The 27,132-nt window shown below is 41.0% G+C and overlaps 1 protein-coding gene across 1 annotated transcript in view; it reads left to right on the forward strand.

Annotated features, from left to right (window-relative positions):
* Positions 1–3,659: 3,659 nt before the first annotated feature.
* Positions 3,660–27,132, forward strand: part of LOC122306430 — a 28,166-nt gene continuing 4,693 nt past the window's right edge. Inside the window, exons 1-3 of the mRNA XM_043118858.1 lie at positions 3,660–3,690; positions 4,715–4,904; positions 5,050–8,286. Coding sequence (XP_042974792.1) covers positions 3,660–3,690; positions 4,715–4,904; positions 5,050–8,286 — 3,458 coding nt within the window. The remainder of the gene's footprint in view (positions 3,691–4,714; positions 4,905–5,049; positions 8,287–27,132) is intronic.

Below are 27,132 nucleotides of genomic sequence, written 5' to 3' on the forward strand. Positions count from 1 at the left end.
AACAGCTCCCACGAGCTAGCTTTCCTTTTTGGGAAATCCGGCCTCTCTCCGTTGTTTCTGCCGCCACCCACGGCCAACCACCACTTCCAATAGCTTCATAATCATCCCTAGACCATTCCCTATCAATCCCAAGCCCTGGTTTGTCCCCGTTCAAAAGTGGGTATTTTACAACCCACGGCCACAGTGAATTCTCACTGTTACGTTGCTTTTCCTCTGCCTTTTGCAACGCCGCAAGCTTTCTAAAAATACCATATAGCGCTGTAAATATTTTCCAAACCCTGATTTCAGATTTAAATATATATTGCTCTTTCAATTATTTTATCTGCTGGTTGGTTGATTCCGGACTGAGTCCGAGGAGTTCGGGGGTCGAAGGAATGGAGGACGGAGTTGCTTGTTTATTGATTTATGTTGGTTGATTATTTTTGTGCATTGATATGGCATTACATGGTGCATGCACGTGTGTTTTTGTTTAAGTGTGAAAAGCCTGTGTATTGGCGTAAGTGGACTTACGGGTGTGTGTGTATCACGACCCCAAGCTGGGATGGGGTATTATCCCGGTGGAGCTCCTCTGGTCACTCGAGAGCGGAATAAACTGAGTGATGTCCCCTGGGTTGTCGCTAGGCGACGACGGGAGCGGGGGCTAGGGGTTGCTTCGCTACGAACGCGCCGGGTGCGGAACCAGGCATCGCTCTGCGCACCGACTCCGTGGCCCTTCGCTAGCGAGGGCTAGAGGATGCTTGGCTACGAACACGCGGGGCGTGAAACTGGGCATCGCTCGTTAGGTGTCACATGCGTGGTGGTACTCTGCGGTGTGGCACTGGAGCTAGGGTGTGCGGATGACCCCTAGGGGAGGTCATGGCGCATACGGATAAAATGGATAATGGTTTGAGATGGATATGGGCCAAATGTGACTTTTGGCGTGGTTTTTGGAAAAGATGTGTTTTTGGGCCAAATGGTATTTTTGGCGTGTGTGGAAAATTATGTTTTATGGGTTTGCGCATTGGCATCACTTCATGCATGTTGTTTGAGTTCTATGTGTTTTTATCTGGTGGTGTTTGGATTTTACTTACCTGCGGTACCTTTTTGGTTCTGTAGCTTTTGGTGCAGGTTTTGAGGATGAGGAGGAGGAGGCTGAGCCCGAGGATGCGGCTCCGCCGGGTTGCTGATGTTATGCTTTATATTTGGTTTAAAACTATATTAGTGTTTGTAATATTTTATTTATGTATGTTTTAAACAGCTTGTATTACGTTAAGAAAAATTCTGGTACTTAGTTATATGACATTCGTTATCCGCTGCGTGTTTCTTCGTGCACATATGTTGCCTTTGCACACACTTGGCACCCGTCGTTAGGGTGGTGACCCGGGTTGTCACCATCCGGACGTCTCGATTTTCCCGTGTCCGTGCGTGGGGATTTGGGGGCGTCACAGTTTGTCCCCGTTCGAAAGTGGGTAATTTATTACCCACGGCCACAGTGTAAATTACACTGTTACGTTGCTTTTCCTCCACTGTTTGCAACGCCGCGAGCTTTCAAAAAATACCGTATAGCGCTATAAGTATTTTTCAAACTCTACTTTTAGATTTAAATATATTATGCTCATACAATATTTATTTATCTGCTGGTTGGTTGATTTCGGACTGAGTCCGAGGAGTTCGGGGGTCGGATGGATTGAGGACAGAGTTGCTTGGTTTGTTGAGTTGTGATTGGTTAGTTGGTTGATGCCTTGAGGTGTGCATTACATTACATATTGCATTCACGTGCATTTTATTTATTTGAGAAAATCTTGTTTTATTGGCGTAAATGGATTTTCGAGTGCGTGTGTCTCACGAACCCAAGCCGGGATGGGTTATTATCTCGGTGGAGCTCCTCTGGTCACTTGGGAGCGTAATATACTGAGTGATGTCCCCTGAGTTGTCGCTGGGCGACGACGGGAGCGGGGGCTAGAGAATGCTTGGCTACGAACGCGCCGGGCGCGGAACTAGGCATTGCTCTACGCATCGACTCCGTGGCCCTTCGCTGGCGAGGGCTAGAGGATGGCTTGGCTACGAACGCGCGGGGCGCGGAACTAGGCATCGCTCGTTTAGGTGTCACATGCGTGGTCATTACCTGCGGTGTGACACAGAAGCAAGGGTGTGCGGATGACCCCTAGGGGAGGTCATGGTGCATACGGATTAATTGGTTAATGGTTTGAGTTGGATATGGCCAAATGTGACTTTTGGCGTGATATTTGGAAAGGTTATGTTTTTGGGCCAAATGAGATTTTTGGCATGCGTGAAAAAATATGGTTTATGGGACATGTGCATTGCATTCTTTCATGCATATTGTTTGAGTTATAATATGTTTTTATCTAGCGGTGTTTGGGTTTTTACTTACCTACGGCACCATTTTTGGTACTGTAGATTTTGGTGCAGAGTTCGAGGAAGATGAGGAAGCTGAGCCCGAGGATGCGGCTCCGCCGGAGTACTAAGTTGGAGTTTATGTTTTATAGTTGGTTTGAAACTATATTTGTAGTTTGTAATATTTATTATGTATGTTTTGATCAGCTTTGTATTAAACTAAGAAAAAATTCTGGTACTTAGTTAAGACTCTTTCGTTATCCGCTGCATGTTTCCTTCTGTGCATTTGTTGCTTATACACACAGTTGGCACTTGTCGATAGGGTGGTGCCCATGATGTCACCATCCGGACGTCTCGATTTCCCCGTGTCTATGCGTGGGGATTTGAGGGTGTCACATGATTTTGTTTGAAAATTTTGAAAAGTTAATAATACTAATTTTGTCATATGTGAAAAGTAAAAAGATTAGATTTGAAATTTTTGAAAAGTGAATTATGTTGTCTTTGACAAATGAAAAAAAAGAAACTTTTACTTGAATTTTTTGAAAAGTGAATAATGTTGTCCTTGACAATTGAAAAAGAATAAACTTTTATTTGAATTTTTTTAAAAAGTGAATGATGTTGTCTTTGGCATGTGATTTTTTTTAAATTTGAATATGAAGTCTCATATGTTTATAAATAAATCATTTGAGAGTTTCAAATTTACAACACTAAGAGTATACAACATTCATTCAAAGTTTTCATTCTCTTTTCTCTAAGCGTTGAGTCTTAATCCTTGTTCATTTTAAAAGAGATATAGTTTGCACTGTATTGTTCTTATTTCACTCATTTTGGAGTGTTCTTTGATAACCTACCTACTATCAGCTCTTGTATTAGTAAAATGATTTGTATAACCGTTGTGCGTGTAGAAAGTGTTTTACACAGGGAATAGTTGAATCACCACGTGTAAAATGATTGCAAGTGTAGAGGGTGTTCTATACGGATCCTTTGTAGCGATGTTGTTCAAAGGTGTAATAGGTTTTTATCTCCACCTGAAGGAGGTTGAATAGTGAATTTGGGGATCCTCAAATGGTAGCTTGAGGCGAGGATGTAGGCAGTGAGGTCGAACCTCGTTAACATATTGAGTTTGCTTTTCTCTTACCCTTACTCTTTATATTTATTGGTATTTCATATTTTGTTTATATTTTATATTGTGTATTCGATTTATAATTGGTAATTTTTAAATACAACTAAATTCATCCCTCCTCTTGTGTTAGTCATCTGGGCAACAATTGGTATTGGAGCAAGGGCTCTGTTATAAAATTAACTATCTTTTGAGTTAAGATCTTATGGCTAACATTGCAGCTTCGTTTGGTGAAGGTTAATCTAGCAGTTGGCCTCCACTCTTTTGTGGAGACAATTACTCATTCTGGAAAGTTAGAATGAGAATATTCCTTCAAACTCACGGTTGAGAAATCTAGAAATGCATTGTAAATGGACCTTATATTCCAACAAAAGTTGTTGATGGAGTAAATGTCAAAAAGGAAGAAGAAGAGTTTGATCGTGAAGATGATAGACTTTATACATTGAATTTAACTGCTATGAATTTATTATATAATGCTCTCAATGGAAATAAATTTAATAGAATAATGACTTGCGCTACGGTAATGGAAATTTGAGATAAGTTGGAAGTTACTTATGAAGGAACTTCGTAAGTCAAGGAATTAAAAATTTATATTCGTACTCATGAATATGAAATGTTTAAGATGAATAATGATGAGTCTATTTCTAGTATGTACACTCGTTTTACTAACATCATAAACAGCTTGACAACTATTGGAAAAATTTATTTCAAGGTGAAGATAGTGGATGTTCAAGATACATGACGGGAGACAAGACTAAGTTCTTTGATCTTAGATCTAAAGAAAAATGACACGTAATATTTGGAGACAACTCGAAAGGAAATATCGTGGGAATAGGTAAAATTGGTAATAAATCTTCTCTCATAATTAGGGGTGGTTCAGTCCGGTCCGGGGAGGTTTTGTGGACCGGACTAGACCGAACTCCCTCAGGACTGGTTCGGTCCTGTCCAGTCGGTCCATTCGGTCCACAGTTGATTTTTGTTTTTTTTTTATCCAATGAAATTTTGTTTAATACTTATATAATTATATTGTGATATATTTAATATATATACATATAGTATACTATTATATATATATTAGTAATACACTAATACTATTAGTCTATTAGTAATAATACTATAACTAATCACTATATATAATAATAGTAATAGTGATAATTATATATGTAACTATATGTAATACTAATAACTAATATTATTAGTCTATTAGTACTAATAACTATACTAGTACAAAACCTGCCAATGCTTCTGCTTGGTGTGTAGGGGGAGACTTCAACGAGATTTTGTGGCAGAATGAGAAGGTAGGAGGTAGGAGCAGGCCAGAGGGACAACTTGAAATGTTTAGAGAAGCCTTGGAGGAATGTGGTTTAGTTGACATTGGATGTAGAGGTAATGGCTTTACATGGTCAAATAAACAAGAGGATCTATCCTTTACTAAGGAAAGACTGGACAGGTTTGTGATAAATAATAGTTGTAGATCACTGTTTAAGGAATTGAGGGTGGAGACCTTGATTGGGAGATGCTCAGACCCATTTACCAATCCTGCTCACTGGTGGTGATGGTGACTATAACAAAAGAAGGTCGAAAGTCCCATTCAGGTTTGAGGCTTGTTGGATCAAGCAGGAAGGCTGTGAACAAGCAGTTAAGCAGGGATGGGAGAAGTGGATAGTTGACTCTGAACCTATACAGAAAGTTCAAACAAAACTAAGTGTATGCAGTGGCATACTGTCATCTTGCTTTAAGGAGAGTGATAAAGGCAGAACTAAGGAAATCGAAACAATTTCAAAGAGAATTAAAGAGCTACAAGGGAAACTGTCTCAGGAAGGGATGAATGAATTAAAACAGCTGCAAGAAAGAGTTGGCACATTATTGGAGCAGGAGGATATAAAGTGGAAACAGCGGGCCAAGAGGAATTGGTACAAAATGGGAGACAAGAATACTAGATTCCATGAATGTGCTAACCAAAGAAGAAAAAGAAACAAGATTGTGGCTATAATGGATGACCAGTCAGTTTTGAGGGATAATGAGGAGAGTATTGAAGCTGCATTCAGAGAACATTTTGCACAAGTTTATTCTAGTGCACATCCATCTAAAGAAAATATTGATGAATGTATTGCTGAGTTGGAACCCAAGGTGACTGAATCTATGAATGAATGGCTCGAGAAGGAGTTTACAAGAGAGGAAGTGGAGGTGGCTCTGAAAATGATGGGGCCTATGAAAGCACCAGGACCTGATGGGTATGGGGCTGTTTTTTTCCAATCTTTTTGGAATGTGGTTGGGAATGATGTTCGTGAAGCAGTGCTGAGATTTCTGAATGGATGCAGGTTGAAGGAATCTATCAATCAGACCTTTATTGTATTGGTTCCTAAGATTAATGATCCAAAGTCTGTTAATGACTTCAGGCCGATAAGTCTTTGCAATGTATTCTATAAGATCATTGCAAAGACCCTTGCAAACAGACTCAAAAAGGTGATGGATAGAGTTATATCAAGATGTCAGAGTGCATTCATACCTGGAAGGTTGATCACAGACAATGTTATTGCAGCTTATGAGATTCTTCATTCCATGAAATGTAGACAAAAAGGCAGAGTGGGGAGCATGGCTGTAAAACTTGATATCTCTAAGGCTCATGACAAAGTTGAGTGGCAGTACTTAGAGGCAGTTATGAGGAAGCTTGGATTTGGGGCAAGATGGACAGATTTGATAATGAAGTGTATTTCAACAGTAACATATGCTACTCTTATTAATGGTAGACCAGGGAAGTTTTTTTCTCCTTCAAGAGGATTAAGACAAGGAGACCCTTTATCTCCTTATCTTTTTCTAATATGTGCTGAAGGGTTAAGCTCTATGCTTGAGTTAGCAAAGCAAAGAGATGAATTGAAAGGGGTGGCAGTGGCTCGAGGGGGTGTCAAGATGACTCATCTGTTGTTTGCAGATGATTGCTTAATCTTTGGGAAGGCTTCTTGGAATGAATGGAGGAAGATCAGTGGGATCTTGGAGGTATATGGAAAGGCTTCTGGTCAGAACTTAAACAAGCATAAAACAACAATCTTGTTTAGTCCAACAGTTGCTAGTGAAATGAGAAGGGATATTATCAGGGACTGTGGAGCTAGAGAGCAAAATAACTGTGAGAAATATCTAGGATTGCCAATCATGGTTGGTAGATCGAGATACCAGGCTTTCAGCATTGTGAAAGATAGGGTATGGAAGAAGTTGAGCAATTGGAAGAATCAGTTTCTATCACCTTCAGGAAAAGAAGTATTAATCAAGGCAGCCATTCAAGCAATTCCAACCTACTATATGAGTGTGTTCAAATTGCCAAAAAAGCTGAGTGATGAGATAGCTTCTTTAATGGCAAAATTCTGGTGGGGTTTTAAACAAAGGGAGAACAGAATCCAGTGGAGAAGTTGGGCAAAGATGGGATGGTCTAAAAATGATGGGGGACTGGGTTTCAGAGAGCTAGAAGCATTTAATCAAGCTCTTCTTGCAAAACAATGTTGGAGAGTAATGATGAAACCCCAATCTATGGCAGCAGTGATGCTTAAAGAGAAATATTTCAGACATACTGATTTGTTGCATGCTCCCTTAGGATTCAGACCCTCAGTTATTTGGAGAAGCTTATGGAATGCAAGGGACTTGTTGGGGGAAGGATTGGTTTGGAGAGTGGGAGATGGAAGGAGTATTAAGATATGGAAGGATAAATGGGTTCCAAGGGCTGTTACATTTAAAATTCAATCCCCCATCAATATTTTGCATGCTGAGGCAAAGGTCGAGCACCTAATTTCAGCTAAGAAAAAAGAATGGAATGTGGAGCTAGTGAAAGAAGTGATGAATGAAGAGGAAGCAGAAATAGTATGTAAATTACCCATTAGTCTCTCGGGGCTACCAGACAAGCAGATATGGGCATATTCAAAAAATGGCTTGTACACAGTTAGAAGTGCTTATCATGTGGAAATTAATAGAAGAAGAAGGGAGAGAGGGGAAATGTCTAACAAGTCAGGGGAGGTATGGAGGAAGGTGTGGCTATTAAACATACCAGGGGTAGTCAAAGTTTTTGTTTGGAAGACTATGCTTAACTGTCTGCCAACAAAGATGAACCTAATGAAGAGGTCTGTTGTGAAGGAAGCTACCTGTCCAGTTTGCTTGATTGAAAATGAAACTGTCTGTCATGCCTTATGGAGTTGCAGGGGGGCAAGTGATGTATGGGCTTGTGAGAGGAGTCCAGTGCATAAATGGTCGAGTGGGGAGAGGGATATGTTTGAACTCTGGTCAGACTGGTTTCTAAAGCTGTCTCGAGAGCAATTGGAAATCATGGCTGTGGTGATGAGGAGGATATGGCTGAGAAGGAATGGCATGGTGTTTGATAATAAGCTTGTAGGGCCAAATGAAGTGTTTAACCAGGCTGTTCAATGTTTGACAGACTTTCAATTGGCTCAAGTGAAGCAGACCAGTAAAGTTGACAGTAGTGTTCCTATAAGCAATAAGGCTTCTCATTGGAAACCACCTATGGGTGACATATTGAAGGTTAATTGGGATGCAGCATGGAAAACCAAGGAGGATAGAAGTGGAATTGGGGTGGTGATACGAGATAGTAGTGGGGAAATAATTGCTTCTCTCTGCTGTCCTAGAACAAAGGTGCAAGATGCAATGGTAGCTGAGGTATATGCACTATGGAGGGCCATGAAATTGTGTGCTGAACTAAATTTCAGAAAGGTTCAATTTGAAGGTGATGCTCTATCTGTTGTGAATGCTGTGAATAGCTCTGAGGAGTGTTGGGAGAGGCACGGACAGGTGATTGAAGATCTTAAAGATGTTTTGAGGAAGAGGAGAGGCTGGTTTGTGATGCATGTTAATAGATGTTGTAATAATGTGGCACATAGTCTTGCTAAAATTGCATTAAGTATACAAGAGGAGAGGGTGTGGATGGAAGATCATCCAACAGAGATTCTTAAGTGTGTAAAGTTTGATATATTGTGTATCTCAGCAATTACATGAATACAATATACAGGTTTTTCCTTTCAAAAAAAAAAAAAAACTATACTAGTACAATACTATAACTAATAACTATATGTAAGGATAGTAATACTATATTAAATAATAGTAATAATAGTAATACTCTTATTACTAATACTCTATGTAGTTATAGTGATTTAATACTAACATATTACATATTAAGCTAACTATACTAATATTATTATAAATTTACAAATATATGATATATTATAATTTATACTATAACTTTTATAATATGTTAATACATTAATATATAGACTAGTACTATATTTTTTTTTTATCAGTTATACTAGTACTATATATTATAGTTAATAGTTATACATTAAAGAATATAGTGATACATTGATACTAAATATATATAGTTCTAGACTTATAATGATTTAGTTATTAAGAATTTATGATTAGTATAACTATATAATTGTATTAGTATTAGACTATTAGTAATTCAATTTGGCTATATTATATTAGTAATATTAGTTATGTTGGATCAGTTAGTTAATATAACTATATTCTACATTATTAGTATTAATATAAATATTAGTATTAGTTATAACTATATTGTGACGCTCCCAAATCCCCACGCACGAACACGGGAAAATCGAGACGTCCGGATGATGACATCACGGGTCATCATCCTATCGACGCGTGCCAAGTGTGTGAAAAAGCGAGAATGTGCACGAGGAATACGCAGCGAAAAGCAAGTCAATAACTAAGTACCAGAATTTTTCTTGTTTAATACAAAGCTATTCAAAACATACATAAATAAATATTACAAGACACAAATATAATTTTAAACTAAATACAAAACATGACATCAGCACCCAGGCGGAGCCGCATCCTCGAGCTCAGCCTCATCCTCCTCATCCTCGATCTCTGCACCAAAATCTACGGTACCAAAAATGGTGCCGCAGGTAAGTAAACTCCAAACACCACTAGATAAAAACATATAAAACTCAAACAATATGCATGAAATAAAAACCAATGCACATGCGCCATAAAATATGATTTTTTTTTTTACACGCACGCCAAAAACCCATTTGGCCCACAAAAACATATCCTTAAAACCAAGCCTCGCCATTATCCCAGATAATGGCCCAAACCACCATTTTTCCAGAAAATGGATCAAAACCCTCGGAAACCAAGCATCACCATTTTCCCAGAAAATGGCCCACATTCGAAAACCATAAAAACAAACCGGTTATGCATGCACCATGATCTCCCCTAGGGATCACCCACACACCCTGGCTCTGTGCCACACCGCAAGTAACGACCACGCATGTGACACCTAAACGAGTGATGCCCAGACTCGTGCCCCGCGCGTACCTGGCCAGGCCATCCTCTAGTCCCCGCCACTCTAGTGACCACGGAGTCGATACGACAGCGTTACCGTATCGTGTGATCCGGTCGTCGCAGGCCAGGGGATGTCACTCAGTTTTATCCACTCTCGAGTGACTAGAGGAGCTCCACCGAGATAATAACCCATCCCAATCTCGTTTTGTGTAAATGGTTTTTGGGTGCGTGTGTTAAATAAATAAAATGCACATATACACAAAATGCAACTCACACCTCATGGCTCAAATAAAATCAAGCAATCACAAACAACCAAAACCAAGCACTCCGTCCTCAATCCATCCGACCCCCGAACTCCTCGGACTCAGTCCGGAATCAACCAACCAGCAGCAATAATTATTGAGAGAGCAAAATATATTTAAATCTAAAAGTAGGGTTTGGAAAATACTTACAGCGCTATACGGTATTTTTAGAAAGCTTGCGGCGTTGCAAACGGCGGAAGGAAAGCAACGTAACAGTGAAAATTCACTGTGGCCGTGGGTTGTAAAATACCCACTTTTTGAACGGGGACAAACCAAGGCTTGGGATTAATAGGGAATGGCCTTGAGATATTTATGAAGCTAAGGGAAATGAGTTTTGGCCATGGGTGGTGGTGGAAATGGCGGTCGAAGGCCAAAAAGGGGCTGAACGAAGTTGAGCCCGTGGGAGCTGCTCCGGCAACGGATCGAGGCCGAAAATGGGTGGTTTAGGTCGGCAAGAGGTAGGGGAAGAAGCTATGAAAAGATGGTGACCGGAGGTGGTACGACGGCACCGGCAACGGTGAAAAACCGTATGGCTTGGAGGAGCTCGTGGCGGCTAACGGTGGCTCGGATGGAGGTGAAACTTGGTGGGGATGTTCACCGGTGAGAGGGGAAGAAAACTGGGTGGGTGGTGTAGGCCAAGCCACCGGCGAGCGGCGGTTCTGGGCTGCGAAAGCAACCGGCGACAGGGGCAAAAATAGAGCAGGTGCAGCGACTCTCGGCGGCTCTCGAAGGCTAACGGCTGGTCCGATAGCTCTAAAAATTGGTGGGGATGATCTCTGGTGGAAGGGAAGAGAATGGTGGTGACGGTGCACTAAACAGTGGCCAGAAGGCGGAGAACTGGGCTGACAAACAGGCGGCAACGGAAGGAGAAAAAGGGGCTGCTGCGTATGCGGGAGAGGAGGAAGAAGAAAGAAAAAGAAAAGGAAGAAAAGAAGGAAAAAGAAAGAAAAGAAAAGGGAAAAGAAAAAGAGAAAAGAAACGAAATGAGGTCCAATCCTCACTCCGGAAACCAAAAACAGATTCGCCGAAAAAGATATTAAAAACCGTAAAACGACTAAAATAAATTAAACACCACCTCATATAAATTAAAAACCAATTAAAACACATTAATTTAAAATAAATAAACTAATATATTAATTAAATTAAGAACAACCCTTCCGTGAAAATACATGTAAAAGCGGGTCATCACATCCTCCCCCCCTTAAAACAAATTTCGTCCTCGAAATTTGCAAGATCAACTACTAACTTAAATCAAGCCACATAAAACATCTATGACCAAGATTAAGATACTTACCTTCATTACTCAAACAAGTACGGGTATTGTTCCCTCATGTCCGCTACTTGCTCCTAAGAGAAGTCTTGAGCTAACAGATCTCCCCATGCCACCTTAACCAAAGGTATCATTTTGGACCTCAATTGTTGCTCCTTCCAATCTATGATCTGCGACGGAACAACCTCATAAGTGAGATCCGGTTGCAACTGAATACCCTCTGGGTTGACGAAGCGTGGCTCTTGCTGTCCAAAGCTCTTCTTCAAGGACGATACGTGGAAGACATCATGAATATCCCTAAAATACTCTGGCAAAGCAACTCTATAGGCGACAGACCCTACCTTCTCCAGAATCTGAAAAGGGCCGACATACCTCGGATCCAGTTTCCTCTTCTTACCAAAACGCTTAACACCTCTCATGGGAGAGACTTTGAGATAAACCCAATCACCAACTTCAAAAGATAACTCTCTCCTCCTGGTATCAGCGTAGCTTTTCTGGTGACTCTGAGCTGCCGCCATTTTATCTCTGATGATCCGGACTTGGCTTTGCATCTCTTGAATTATTTCGGGTCCAATAATCTTACTCTCCCCGACTTCAACCCAACACAAGGGCGATCTGCACTTCCTCCCATAAAGAGCTTCATAGGGGGCCATCTGAATGGTCGCATGGAAGCTGTTATTATATGCAAACTCTATGAGTGGCAAATGGTTTTCCCAACTCCCTTGAAATTCCATGACACACGCTCACAACATGTCTTCAAGGGTCTGAATGGTGCGTTCCGATTGGCCGTCTGTCTGTGGGTGCTAAGCAGTACTGAACTTCAACTTAGTACCCAAAGCTGCCTGCAAACTCTTCCAGAACTGCGACGTGAACCTTGGGTCTCGATCCGATACTATACTCTTTGGTATGCCGTGTAGCCGCACTATCTCCTTAATATACAAGCGGGTCAACTTACCCAAGGAGTCGGTGTTATTAACAGGCAAGAAATGAGCACTTTTAGTTAACCGGTCAACAATCACCCAAACAGAATTTTTCCCACTAGGCGTTCTCGGCAAACCCACTACAAAGTTCATCGTGATGTCATCCCATTTCCACTCAGGAATAGGGAGGGGTTGGAGCATACCTGCCAGTCTTTGATGCTCGGCCTTCACTTGACGGCATGTGTGGCATTTCTCAACATATAAGGCAATATCCCTCTTCATTCCATCCCACCAGTAATTTTTCTTCAAGTCCCGATACATCTTTGTACTGCCGGGATGAACTGAATAAGGGGCCACATGAGCTTCTGCCATGATTCGCTCCTTGAATTCTGAATCCTTGGGGACCACTCTGCGATCTTGGAACCGAAGTATCCCATCTTTATCCATGCTATAATGCAACGGCCCTCGAGATTTTCTGACTCTTTTTCTGATATCAGCAGCTTTGGATCCTTCCTTTGAAGAGACTTCAATTCTTCAAAATCAGTTACCCGAATATCAAGAACTGAAGATAAAATCTCTTCTTGCTGCGAACTCTCAATAAGGAGCCTTCTCATCCCACAAAGCAGCGAATTCAATTCCGATGGCTCGGCTTCATCTTCCAAGTGCGATTTTCGGCTCAAAGCATCAGCAACTATATTAGCCTTCCCCGGATGGTATTTGATCTCACACTGGTAGTCACTGATTAGCTCTAGCCATCGCCTCTGCCTCATGTTCAGATTTTTCTGGGAAAACAAATGCTTCAAGCTCTTGTGATCAGTGTACACCTCGCAAGCTTCCCCATACAAGAAGTGCCGCCAGATCTTGAGTGCAAACACAATCGCAGCCAACTCTAAATCGTGCGTCGGATAATTCTTCTCATGGTCCTTTAGCTGACGAGATGCATAGGCAACAACCCGTCCTTGCTGCATAAGGACACAACCCAAACCAAACTTAGACTCATCACTGAAGACTACGAATGGCTTATGCGGTTCTGGAAGCGCTAACACTGGTGTCGTCGTCAACTTCTTCTTTAATTCTTGGAAGCTTCTCTCACACTTATCTGACCAAACAAATTCTGTATTCTTCCGAGTCAGAACTGTGAGAGGTCCGGATAGGCGAGCAAATCCCTCCACAAATCTTCGGTAATAACCAGCAAGCCCCAAGAAACTCCGGATCTCACGCACTGTAGTCAGACGCGGCCATGACAAAATGGCTTCCACCTTACTAGGATCAACAGCCACTCCGTCTCGGGAAATCACATGCCCAAGAAATATGACTTCCTCCAGCCAGAATTCACACTTGCTAAGCTTGACATATAGTTGGTTTTCTCTCAATTTCCCAAGTACCAGACGAAGATGATACACATGTTCTTCAACATCTCGGGAATAAATCAGAATATCGTCAATAAACACTACCACAAAGGAATCCAGATAAGGTCGAAATACTCGATTCATCAAATCCATGAAAGCGGCAGGGGCATTAGCTAACCCAAACGGCATCACCTTAAATTCATAATGCCCGTACCTCGACCTGAAAGCAGTTTTAGGCACATTCTTGTCTCTGATCCTCAGCTGGTAGTATCTCGACCTCAAATCAATCTTCGAGAACATGGTTGCTCCTTGAAGCTGATCAAATAAATCGTTGATCCGCGGGAGAGGATATTTATTTTTGATGGTCACCTTGTTTAATTCCCGATAATCTATGCACATACGGAGGGTTCCATCTTTTTTTTTTAATGAACAATACTGGCGCACCCCACGGCGAAGTACTAGGCTGAATAAATCCCTTATCTACCAGCTCTTGCAACTGAGTCTTCAGCTCTTTTAATTCAGCCGGTGCCATGCGATAAGGAGCTTTATGTACAGGAGCCACTCCAGGTTCCAAGTCTATAACAAACTCCATTTCCCGAACAGTGGGTAGTTCGAGCAAGTCATCCACAAACACATCGGGAAATTCTTCCACAACTGGAATGTCTACCAAATACTTCTCCTCGGACGGCGTGGACACCATTTAAACTAAGAATGCATCTGCTCCCCATGCAATCTCTCTTCTTGCTTGAATTGCCGATATAATTACCGGTTTTTCTTTTAACTTACTCCCTGCAAATTCCAGACAATCACCATCTGGAAGCTAAAAGGTAATTACCCAACTTCTGCAATTAATACTTGCAGAATATCGGTATAGCCAATCCATCCCGAGGATGATATCAAAACCCAACAGCTTAAACACAACCAAATCAGCATCCAAGAACCTTCCATCAAAATTTAACGGGCATCCCAACGCAACCTTGGAGCACCATACCATTTCACCATCGGGTAAAGCCACCACCAATGACTTTGGCAAAGGTTCTGTGACCAAATTATACATCCGCGCAAACGTGGAAGATACAAATGACTGTGAAGCACTGGAATCAAACAAAGTGCAAGCATAAAACTCATACAAACGGACTCTCCCTGAGCCAAACACACAACCCATGAAATCCAAAAAAAAAAACAAAGAAGAAACCAAATACACCAAAATTAAATCCAACATAGAATCAAATTAATCCATACCTGTAATTACTCCAGCATCATGGGTCGCTGGCGCCTCATCATCCACATCTCCAAGTGTGACAGCATAAACCCGGGCTTGCACTGCTTGCCTTGGATTTGTTCTTCCACCGCGTCTACCTCCGCGGCTTCCTTGAGCTGCTCTTGGACATTCTCGGGCAAAGTGACCCTGCTGGCCACAGTTATAACATCGAGCCCCACTAGAAGGGCACTCACCCACATGGGCTCTATTACAAACTCCGCAAACAGGCACACGTCCTCCCATGCGAACACCTGGGGATGCTTGCGGTCGAGTTCTGGTCCGCTGAACAAATTTCTGAGGCGAACCCGAGCTGCTTCCTTCACCAGAAAAACTCCACCTCTTATGACCCGGAGGGGAGCCCATACTCAGATTATTTTCTCGCTCCACAAGGGTGGCCACATCCACTAATTCCTGAAAAGTGGATATCCGATGGCTGACCACCATACGGCGTATATCAGGGTGTAGTCCCTCCTGAAAACGATTAGCTCGCATCTCCTCTGTGGCGATAAGGTGGGGAGCAAATCGCCCAAGTTCTATAAACCTTCGGGCGTACTGTTCCACTGTCATGCCTCCTTGGACCAAATTTGAGAACTCTCTTGCCTTTTGCTTCCTTACCGATGCGGGAAAGAAGCGGTCATTAAATTCTTTCTTGAAGCGCTGCCAGGTTACAGCGGCGAATGATCCCAACTCTGCTTCTAACATCACCCTCTTGGTATCCCACCAATCAAAAGATATGCCTTGCAACAGATAGCTGGCGTAGAGTACCTGTTGCGCCTCAGTGCAACCACACACCTCAAAAGTTCTTTCCAGGTCTTTGATCCACTTTCCAGCTTGAAGCGGGTCCTCTTCTCCAGTGAAGTGTGGGGTCCTATGCGCCAGAAAGTGCTCATAGGTGCATCCGGCTTGCACCATGCTACTAGATCCTCCCGGGTAAAGCCAAGGCCCTCCCTGATATGGCCAAGGACCTCCTTGTTGTGGCCAAAGTCCTTATTGTTGCGGACAAGGCCCTCCTTGTGGCGGCCAGGGACCCCCTTGTAGTGGCCAAGGTCCCCCTGGTTGTGGCCAAGGCCCCCCTGGTTGTGGCCAAAGCCCTGTCTGCTGTGGCCTAAAATTTTGCTGCATAAACTCCGTCATCTGCCGTATGGCTTGGGCTATGGAGTCATCTCTTGATGTATTGTCCCGTGGCTCCTGAGTAGATTTCTTTGGCCTCCCCATTTTCCTGCCACCACAACCTTTGACCCCCTTTCAGAAAACAAAAACAAATAAAACCAACAACAAACAAAAACAGAACCAAAGACCAACACCACATCACACAAAACAAAAGAAACCAACTTGCAAAAATATAACTAAATAAATAAAAACAAACAAACAAGTTCAAACAAATAAAACAAATAAAACAATTTAAATAACTTTACTTAACATAATTTAAAACACAACCTTAAAACATTCTGGTACTACCTACGGGACATGTGGTTTTTACCCAGAGCCAAACCGTTCTGATACCACCTGTGACGCCCCCAAATCCCCACGCACGAACAAGGGAGAATCGAGACGTCCGGATGATAACATCATGGGTCATCATCCTATCGTCGTGTGCCAAGTGTGTGAAAAAAAAAACGACAAAAGTGCATGAGAATTACAAGAATTTTCTTGCTTAATACAAAACTATTCAAAACATACATAAATAAATATTACAAGACACAAATATAATTTTAAATTAAATACAAAACATGACATCAGCACCCCAGCGGAGCCGCATCCTCGGGCTCAGCCTTTTCCTCCTCATCCTCGATCTCTGCACCAAAATCTACGGTACCAAAAATGGTGCCGCAGGTAAGTAAACTCCAAACACGACTAGATAAAAACATATAAAAACTCAAACAATATGCCTGAAATAAAAACCAATGCACATGCGCCATAAAACATAATTTTTCCCACGCACGCCAAAAAACCCATTTGGCCCACAAAAACATATCCTTAAAACCAAGCCTTGCCATTATCCCAGATAATGGCCCAAACCACCATTTTCCTAGAAAATGGATCAAAAACCTCGGAAATCAAACATCGCCATTTTCCCAGAAATTGACCCACATCTGAAAACCATAAAAACAAACCGGTTATGCATGCACCATGATCTCCCCTAGGGATCACCCGCACACCCTGGCTCTGTGCCACATCGTAGGTAACGACTACGCATATGACACCTAAATGAGCGATGCCCAGACTCGCGCCTCGCGCGTCCCTGACCAGGCCATCCTCTAGTCCCCGCCACTCTAGGGACCACGGAGTCGACACGACAACGTTACCGTATCGTGCGATCCGGTCGTCACCCTGCGACAACCCAGGGGATGTCACTCAGTTTTATCCACTCCCGAGTGACCAGAGGAGCTCCACCGAGATAATAACCCATCCCGGCTTGGGCTCGTGAGACACACGCACCCAAAAACCATTTACGCCAATAAAACGGGATTTTTTCGATTAAAAACAATATGCACATAAACCCAATATGCAACTCATGCCTCATAGCACAAATAATCAAGCAACCCAAATAAACAAAACCAAGCACTCCGTCCTCAATCCATCCGACCCCCAAACTCCTCGGACTCAGTCCGGAATCAGCCAACCAACAACAATTAATTATTGAAAGAGAAAAATATATTTAAATCTAAAAGTAGGGTTTGGAAAATACTTACAGCGCTATACGGTATTTTTAGAAAGCTTGCGGCGTTGCAAACGGCGGAGAAAAAACAATGTAACAGTGAAAATTCACTGTGGCCGTGGGTTGTAAAATACCCACTTTTGAACGGGGGCAAACCAAGGCTTGGGATTGATAGGGAATGGCCTAAGGATGATTATGAAGCTAGTGGAAGTGAAGTTTGGCTGTGGGTGGCGGCGAAAACGGTGGTTGATGGCCAGATTTTCCAAAATGGAAAGCTAGCTCGTGGGAGCTGTTCCGGTGGCTATTAGAGGCCGGAAATGGGTGGGTTAGGACGGCAAGGAACCGGTGATGAAGTGGTGAAGAGGTGGTGGCCGGAGGTGGAGCGACGGCGGTGGATCGGGGTAAAAACCGTGGGGCTTCTTAGGCGTTTTCCAGCCAAACGGCTGGTCGGATGGGGCTGGGGTTTGGTGGGGTGGTGTGCCGGCAGGAGGGGGTTCGACCGGTGGGGGTGGTGTCGAACACGGTGGCTGGACGGCGGTGCGTCGGGGCTGAGCTGCAACCGGCGTGGGAGAGGAGAGAGAGAGAGACGAACGGGACGCGCGGGAAGAAGAAAAAGAAAAGGAAGAAGAAAAAGAAAAGAAAGAAAAAAGAAAAAGAAAAAGGAAAGAAAAGAGAAAAAGAGAAAAAGGAAAAAGGGAAAAGAAGAGATGTAGGAAGAAATGAGATCCAATCCTCAGTCCGGACAACAAAACAAATCCGCCGAGAACGAGATTAAAAACTGGAAAACAAATAAATAAATAAATGGAACACAACATCCAACAAATAAAAATCATTTTTAAAACGCAATAATTTAAAATAAATAAAGCAATATATTAATTAAATTAAAAACAACCCTTCAGTGAAAATACACGCAAAAGCAGGTCATCAAATAACAACAAAATTTAAAATCTAAAAAAAAAACTAAAATAAATTAAATAGCAGTTTAAACACAAAACAATAATTAATATTAAGAAAGTACCTCAAAATAAATTTCACAAATAAATAGATCCAATTAAAATTCGATAAATTTAAAATAAAAGAACTAATATTTTAATTAAGTTAAAAACTCAATCAATAAAAATACACGTAAAAATGGGGTATCACACATATCATATCACACATATTATAAAATTAATATAATATGAAATTTGAAAATTATTCATTATGTCTCCTTGATATAAACTTATATATTCATAAATATGAATATTAATATTAAGTTATTAACATATTATTATTTATTCTTATAGATTAGTTACACACACACTTATATATATATATATATATATATATATTAAATAAGCTGGCATCTTATGGATGCAAATTAATGACAGATGGATGCCATTTCCACATAACCTTTTGTATGTATAACTTTTTTTGCATTTTCCTCTCTTCCTTTTTCCATATATTCATATTTCCACCGATTACTATCTTGAAAAGTCTTCCGTGGTGATGATATATCCGTGCATACCGGGCTCCTAGAAGTCTTCAATCTTTAGTAATAACATGTCCTTATTTTAGAAGACCTTGACTCAATGAATCAATGATAATGGTGATAGAGATGGACAAAAGTAGCAAGCTTTTGAATATTGAATTTTAGCCTATGTTTTCCCACTTACATGGTACGAGATGATGAGTTCAAAACTTTTGATAATTTCTTTCCCAAACATCATTCAAATACAAAACACTTTTTAATTTCAAATATCTAACGTAATTTGCAATCTTCACCTAATCACTAAAACTTTCTCGAATTCCCAAACAAAAAAATATTACAACCTTTTCAATATTTAAAATAAAAATTATATTAAAAAATTATATTCAAACAACTTTTTGACTTTATAATATTTGTATTTAACTTTTTCTCTATCATTTTCTATAATCAAATAAAACACATTAACTCAAATCATTTAACTACTATTCACAAAATTTTTATCACATCTCACTACCTAAACATGCATAATGCTCTAGCTCTTCTTCAAAATCCCATATAGCATGGCTTTTATCTGAAGGAGGCAAGATTATTTTGAAGGCTAGCTAAACAAGAGAAGCTAGAGATTGAGAAAAATGCAAAAGGAAAGAGAACATATAGACAAACTTATGAGATCAGGGTTTTTCTTGTAAAAATCAAATATATCTTATGAAGCCCACAAGCTAGACTTAAATAGCTAATGTGAAGAAAGTAAAATTTGAATTATGGACAAATAATACAATACACAATAAGATAAGTCTCTCACTAAAATGGGATCGAGAAGAAGTCCACTAGGTGTAGTGTAGTGAGCACGACATGCGCGTCATAGAGAGCTTTTTGAATTAAGGTCATACGTGCTACTCTGATATCCGTAGACAAAGTTAGGGCCAAAATGCTAATGTGTGTGTGATGTCACTCCTTTTTTCCTTGTCCAACCTAGAATTCTCAAGTAACATTTTAAATTGAAATAAAATAAAATGAAGTTAGTCCACTTACCGTAAAATCATTTTTTAAATGGTTAAAAACTGGAGTAGAGGAAAAACCAATCAAACCGATTGAACAGAGCTGGTTGGCTCGGTTCTGGCTCCTAGAAAACAAAACCGACTAAAAACTAGTTCGATATTGGTTTTCAAGATTTGAAAAGCAAATTAGACCAAACCGAAGCAATATAAATTTAATTTTTTTTATATTAAATATATTATAAATTTTTAAATTTTTATGCTATATATATTACAGATATTATAAAATTAATATAATATAAAATTTTAAAATTATTCTTTATGTCTACTTGATATAAACTTATATATTCTTAAATATGAATCTTAATATTAAGTTATTAACTTATTATTATTTATATTTATAGATTAAGTTACACACACACACACGTATACATCTATATATATATATATATATATATATGTGATAAGCTGGCATCTTGTGGCTACAAATTACTGATAGATGGATGCCATTTCCATATAACTTTTTATATGTATAATTTGTTTTGCATTTTCCTCTCTACGTTTTTCCATATATGCATATTTCCACCGATTACCATCTTGAAAATTTTTCCATGGTGATGATGTATTCGTGCATACTAGGTTCCTATAAGTCTTCGATCCTTAGTAATGACATGTCCTTATTTTAGAAGACCTTGACTCAGTGAATCAGAGATAATGGGGATAGTGATGGACAAAAGTAGCATGCTTTGAATATTGAATTTTAGCCTATGTTTTGCCACTTAGATGAAAACTTCTTCTAGAAACTTAGTCAAGGCCGTAGCCAAATTCGTTGGCAAATGGGCTTCGAGTTGGGGTTTAAAGTGGGTTTGATTAGGATTTGAGATGCTATCAAACTCATATCTAATTTTTCTTGGTCCAATCAAATTTCCAAGGTTTAAAAAGTTAGATAATAATATCATAACAACAATTTAGATGAATTAATAGCATTTGAAAGTGATTTAATAAAGTGATTAAACACAATACTAGAAATCAGATCGAAAAGGGTTTGGAGGCCAACTTTAGGTTTTGGAGAAACAATTTAGGGTTTCAGTTTTAACCAAGTTTTGGGATTTCAATTGGATTCCAACCATTTGGGGTTTTAGTAGGATTGAAAACCTCTTTAGTCTAGCACAATTTGATTGATCAGATGAAAGAACAGGATTTTGCTTAGGTGTCATGATCTCATAACCTGATTTCCTTCACAAATCCATCTAATGGATCCATGTTGCCAAATTTCTAGAACTATTCATCAAGTGTGGCTAAGATCTTGTCAAGTGTCCAAATAAAATTACCTTAACCTAATTTAGACATTTCACATTATTATTTTAAAAACACTGCGCTAAGTGTTACAATTGAGGTTACTATTTACTCCGAGAAAGTGAAATGTAAAGTTTGAACTGTAAAATCCTAAATATTCATACAAACATAGCTGTGCAATTCATTTATCAAAATTCAACTTTGAAATGCCTTAAAAAAAGCAAAATGTGTTTTCGAACAAGTGTATCGTCCGAAAACTAAAAATGAGATTATTGCGCCATAAAATTCTAAATAATCAACTGAGTCAATTGTGATGACCCGCTTTTACGTGTATTTTCACTGAAGTGTTGTTTTTATTTTAATTAATATATTGGTTTATTTATTTTAAATTAATGTATTTTAATTGGTTTTTATTTATTTGATGCGGTGTTTAATTTATTTAGTCGTTTTACAGTTTTTAAAATCATTTTCGGCGGATTAGTTTTGGTTTCCAGAGTGAGGACTGGACCTCATTTCTTTTTCTTTATTTTCTTCTTCTTTCTTCTCCTTTCTCTCCCGCGTACGCCAAACAGCTTCTTTTTCTCCTTCCCGTCGCCGCCCCTTTGACCACCCAGTTCTCCGCTGTCCGGCAACCGTTTAGTGCACCACCACCACCATTCTCTTCCCCTTTCACCAGAGATCATCCCCACCAACTTTTAGAGCCACCGGACCAGCCGTTAGCAACCGCGAGCCCCCGAAAGTCACTGCACCTACTCTGTTTTTGCCCATGTCGCCGATTGCTTTCGCAGCCCAGATCTGCCGCTCGCCGGCGGCATGACCTACACCACCCACCCAGTTTTCTTCCTCTCTCACCGGTGAACATCCCCACCAAGTTTCACCTCCATTCGAGCCACCGTTAGCCACCACGAGCTCCTCCAAGCCATACGGTTTTTCACCATTACCGGTGCCGTCGCACCACCTCCGGCCACCATCTCTTCACAGCTTCTTCCCCTGCCTCTTGCCGACCTAAACCACCCATTTCCGGCCTCGATCCGTTGCCGGAGCAGCTCCCACGAGCTTAACCCCTTTTTGGCCTTCGACCGCCATTCCCACCATCACCCACGGCCAAAACTCATTTCCCTTAGCTTCATAAATATCTCAAGGCCATTCCCTATCAATCCCGAGCCTTGGTTTGTCCCCGTTCAAAAGTGGGTATTTTACAACCCACGGCCACAGTGTAAATTACACTATTACGTTGCTTTTCCTCGGCCGTTTGCAACGCCGCGAGCTTTCAAAAAATACCATATAGTGCTGTAAGTATTTTCCAAACTCTACTTTTAGATTTAAATATATTTTGCTCATTCAATAAATATTTATCTGTTGGTTGGCTGATTCCGAACTGAGTCCAAGGAGTTCGGGGGTCAGATGGATGGAGGACGGAGTTGCTTGTTTTATTGATTTATGGTTGGTTGATCGTTTTGTGTATTGAAATCGCATTTACATGGTGCATGCGCATGCGTTTTATTTAATTTGAGAAAATCCTGTTTTATTGGCGTAAGTGGACTTTCGGGTGCGTGTGTATCACGACCCCAAGCCGGGATGGGGTATTATTCCGGTGGAACTCCTCTGGTCACTCGGGAGTGTAATAAACTGAGTGAAGTCTCCTGAGTTATCGCTGGACGACGATGGGAGCGGGGGCTAGAGGATGCTTGGCTACGAACTCGCCGGGCGCAGAACCGGGCATTGCTCTACGCACCAACTCCGTGGCCCTTCGCTGGTGAGGGCTAGAGGATGCTTAGCCACGAATCCGCGGGGTGCGGAACTGGGCATCGCTCGTTTAGGTGTCACATGCGTGGTCGTTACCTGCAGTGTGGCACTGGAGCCAGGGTGTGCAAATGACCCCTAGGGGAGGTCATGGTGCATAAGGTTTAATTGGTAAACGGTTTGAGTTTGATATGGGCCAAATGTGACTTTTGGCGTGATATTTGGAAAGGGTTTGTTTTTGGGCCAAATGAGATTTTTGGCGTGTGTGGAAAAATATGATTTTATGGGTTTTGCGCATTGGCATCACTTCATGCATATTGTTTGAGTTCTATATGTTTTTATCTGGTGGTGTTTGGATTTTACTTACCTGCAGCACCATTTTTGGTTCCGTAGATTTTGGTGCAGAGATCGAGGATGAGGAGGAGGAGGCTGAGCCCGAGGACACGGCTCTGCCGGGGTGCTGAAGTTTATGCTTTGTATTTAGTTTAAAATTATGTTTGTGTCATGTAATATTTATTTATGTATGTTTTGAACAGCTTTGTATTAAACAAGAAAAATTATGGTACTTAGTTATTGACTTGCTTTTCGTTGCGTATTTCTCGTGCACATTCGTCGCTTATACACACACTTGACACTCGTCGATAGGATGATGACCCGGGATGTCATCATCCGGACGTCTCGATTTCCCCGTGTCCGTGCATGGGGATTTGGGGGCGTCACATCAATTACCGTATACCATAGCGTATTATGATACTTCTAACTACCTTAAATAAATAAAATCACACTTCTGGCACCATCGTGAGCGATAATGCTAACTATGCTAATAGATTGAAACCTATGCGATTAATCAATTCGTGAAAACTTATAGGGTTTTCACGAGTTTCCTAAAGCCTATTGGAATCTCATCGTTGAATTTCTAGTAGGGTGTTACAGTTCACTCCAACCTTAATTTGATGGATGAACTAGCAGTGTCGTCAAGACCCTCATTTGGGAGTTGATCTTGACACACAAAATTAGTCACTCTATTATGTCCACCAGACTATGGAATTTAATTATTTTTCACCGAAATTTAAGAAAATATTGTACCTTTAGGCAACCAAGTTTTTCTTTAATTTTGATGTAAATCACTTGTCTATATTGGATAGACAATTATATATATGGCATAATAATAAGAGTCAAAACAAACAATTCATACTTGAATTTACTAATAATAACATGTACATAAGATTTAATTAATGTATTTGACAATAATAACATGCATATAAAAGAAAATAAAATTTCAAGATTTTTTTTTTTTTTTGGGCTAGGCCAGTGTGTCCTTTCCTACCAGTGCTGGGCCAGACCCAAAAGGTTGACTTATTAGAAGAAAAGAAAAGTTCTTGGACTGGGCCAAACCCAGTCGGCCCATAACCCAAGTACTTCATGTGACGCCCCCAAATCCCCACGCACGGACACGGGGAGATCGAGACGTCCGGATGATGACATCACGGGTCACCACCCTATTGACGTGCCAAGTGTGTGTAAAATCGACGAATGTGCACGAGAAATACGCAGCGAAAAGTAAAGTCTATAACTAAGTACCAGAATTTTTCTTGTTTAATACAAAGGTGTTCAAAACATATAGAATAGAATATTACAAAACACAAATATAATATCAAAGCCAAGTAGAAAACATAAACTCTACTCAGAACTCTGGCGGAGCCGCATCCTCGGGCTCAGCCTCCTCCTCCTCTACGAACTCTGCACCAAAATCTATGGAACCAAAAATGGTGCCACAGGTAAGTAAACTCCAAACACAACTAGATAAAAACATATAAAACTCAAACAATATGCATGAAAGAAAAACCAATACACATGCGTCATAAAACCATAATTTTTTTTCCACGCACGCCAAAAACTCATTTGGCCCACAAAAACATATCCTTAAAACCAAGTCTCGCCATTATCCTAGATAATGGCCCAAACCACCATTTTCCCAGAAAATGGATCATAATCCTTGAAAACCAAACCTCGCCATTTTCCCAGAAAATGGCCCACATCCGAATACCATAAAAACAATCCGATTATGCATGCACCATGATCTCCCCTAGGGATCATCTGCATACCCTGGCTCTATGCCACACTGCAGGTAACGACTACGCGTGTGACACCTAAAAGAGCGATGTCCAGACTCGTGCCCCGCGCGTGTTACCGTATCGTGCGATCCGGTCATCGCCCTGCGACAACCCAGGGGATGTCACTCAGTATTATCCACTCCTGAGTGACCAGAGGAGCTCCACCGAGATAATAACACATCCCGGCTTGGGCTCGTGAGACACACGCACCCAAAAACCATTTACGCCAATAAAACGGGATTTTCTCAAATAAATTAAAATGCATAAATACACAATATGCAACTCACGCCTCATGGCTAAAAAAAAACAAGCAATCACAAACAACCAAAACCAAGCACTCCGTCCTCAATCCATCCGACCCCCGAATTCCTCGGACTCAGTCCGGAATCAGCCAACCAACAACAAATATTTATTGAATGAGCAAAATATATTTAAATCTAAAAGTAAGGTTTGGAAAATACTTACAGCGCTATATGGTATTTTTAGAAAGCTCGCGGCGTTACAAACGGCGGAAGGAAAGCAACGTAACAGTGAAATTTCACTGTGGCCGTGGGTTGTAAAATACCCACTTTTGAACGGGGACAAACCAAGGCTCGGGATTGATGGGGAATGGTCTAAAGATGTTTATGAAGCTAAGGGAAGTGGAGTTTGGCCGTGGGTGGCGGCAAAAACGGCGGAGGAAGGGCTGAAATGCCCAAAACGGAAACTAGCTCGTGGGAGCTGTTCCGGTGACTGTTAGAGGCCGGAAATGGGTGGGTTAGGACAGAAAGGAGTCGGTGATGAAGTGGTGAAGAGGTGATGGCCGGAGGTGGAGTGACGGCGGCAGATCGGAGCAAAAACCGTGTGACTTGATGGGCTTTTTCCGGCTAAACGGGGACTCCGTTGCCGGTGAAAATTGGTGGGGTGGTTCACCGGAGGGAGGGGAAGAAAATGGTGGTGGTGGTGTGCCACACGGTGGCCGGCGGCAGTGGTTCTGGGAGGTTGGACGTGGACGGCGTGAGGGAGAGGAGAGAGAGAGAGACGGACGGGGGGGGGGATCACGCGGGAGGGGAGGGAAAAAGGAAGAAAAAAAGAAAAAGAAAAAAAGAAAGAAGAAAGAAAAGAGACAAAAGAGAAAAAGGAAAAAGGGAAAAGAAAAGATGGAGGGAAGAAATGAGGTCCAATCCTCACTCCAGAAAACCCAATATATTAATTAAATTAAAAACAACCATTCAGTGAAAATACACGTAAAAGCGGATCGTCACACTTCATATTACAGTAGACTTTAGGCAAACTCAGTTGGGCTGGGCTAAAGCCCATGGCCCAAGTCAAACCCCTTTACATGTTTACTAAAACAGTCTTGCTAGGCACAACCCGCATGCGGAATTGGGGAGTAACTGGCCATACCTAAAGCTTATGTGGAATTAATAAATAAATAAAAAGTAAAAATGCAAAATGGAAAAGCAAAGAAATTTCTTCTGAAGTCGATCCACAAATGCAGGAAGCAGATTCCATTCCATAATCTAGAAATTATGATCTTCTTTTGCAATTAATGGTCCGATCTAGTTTTGATATACCATGCCACATTTCTATACTTGAACCCTCCCCTACCCAAAAAAGAAAGAAACATACTGGAAGCAACAAAGCAAAAGCGAGATTTTTGAAGGATTTGCATGCATAGATCCATCTGGGTTTATTCAAAACATTTTGAAGGATATGTGCAAATCGATCAGTTTACCTTTTGAGTTGGAGCTTTTCATGGGTTATTCCCCATAATCTAAACTCATTTCTGTAAAATTCGAAATCGCCCTCAACTCACCAGTAAAGCCACAAACGGTGAACAAGAAGACTGAATCTTACTCTTTTTTTCTTGGAAAAAAGCCAATAACAGATTATATATCTAGCGTCTTCGAAAGGTATTGGGGAGAAATCTCAAAATGAAATCCACCATTTTCAAAGTCAGATATGAGAAATAGCTTAAATCGTCAAAATGGGCATGAGATCCACCGTTATTAAACATAA

This window comes from Carya illinoinensis, chromosome 4, assembly GCF_018687715.1.
Source record: "Carya illinoinensis cultivar Pawnee chromosome 4, C.illinoinensisPawnee_v1, whole genome shotgun sequence".
Taxonomy (NCBI): domain Eukaryota; kingdom Viridiplantae; phylum Streptophyta; class Magnoliopsida; order Fagales; family Juglandaceae; genus Carya; species Carya illinoinensis.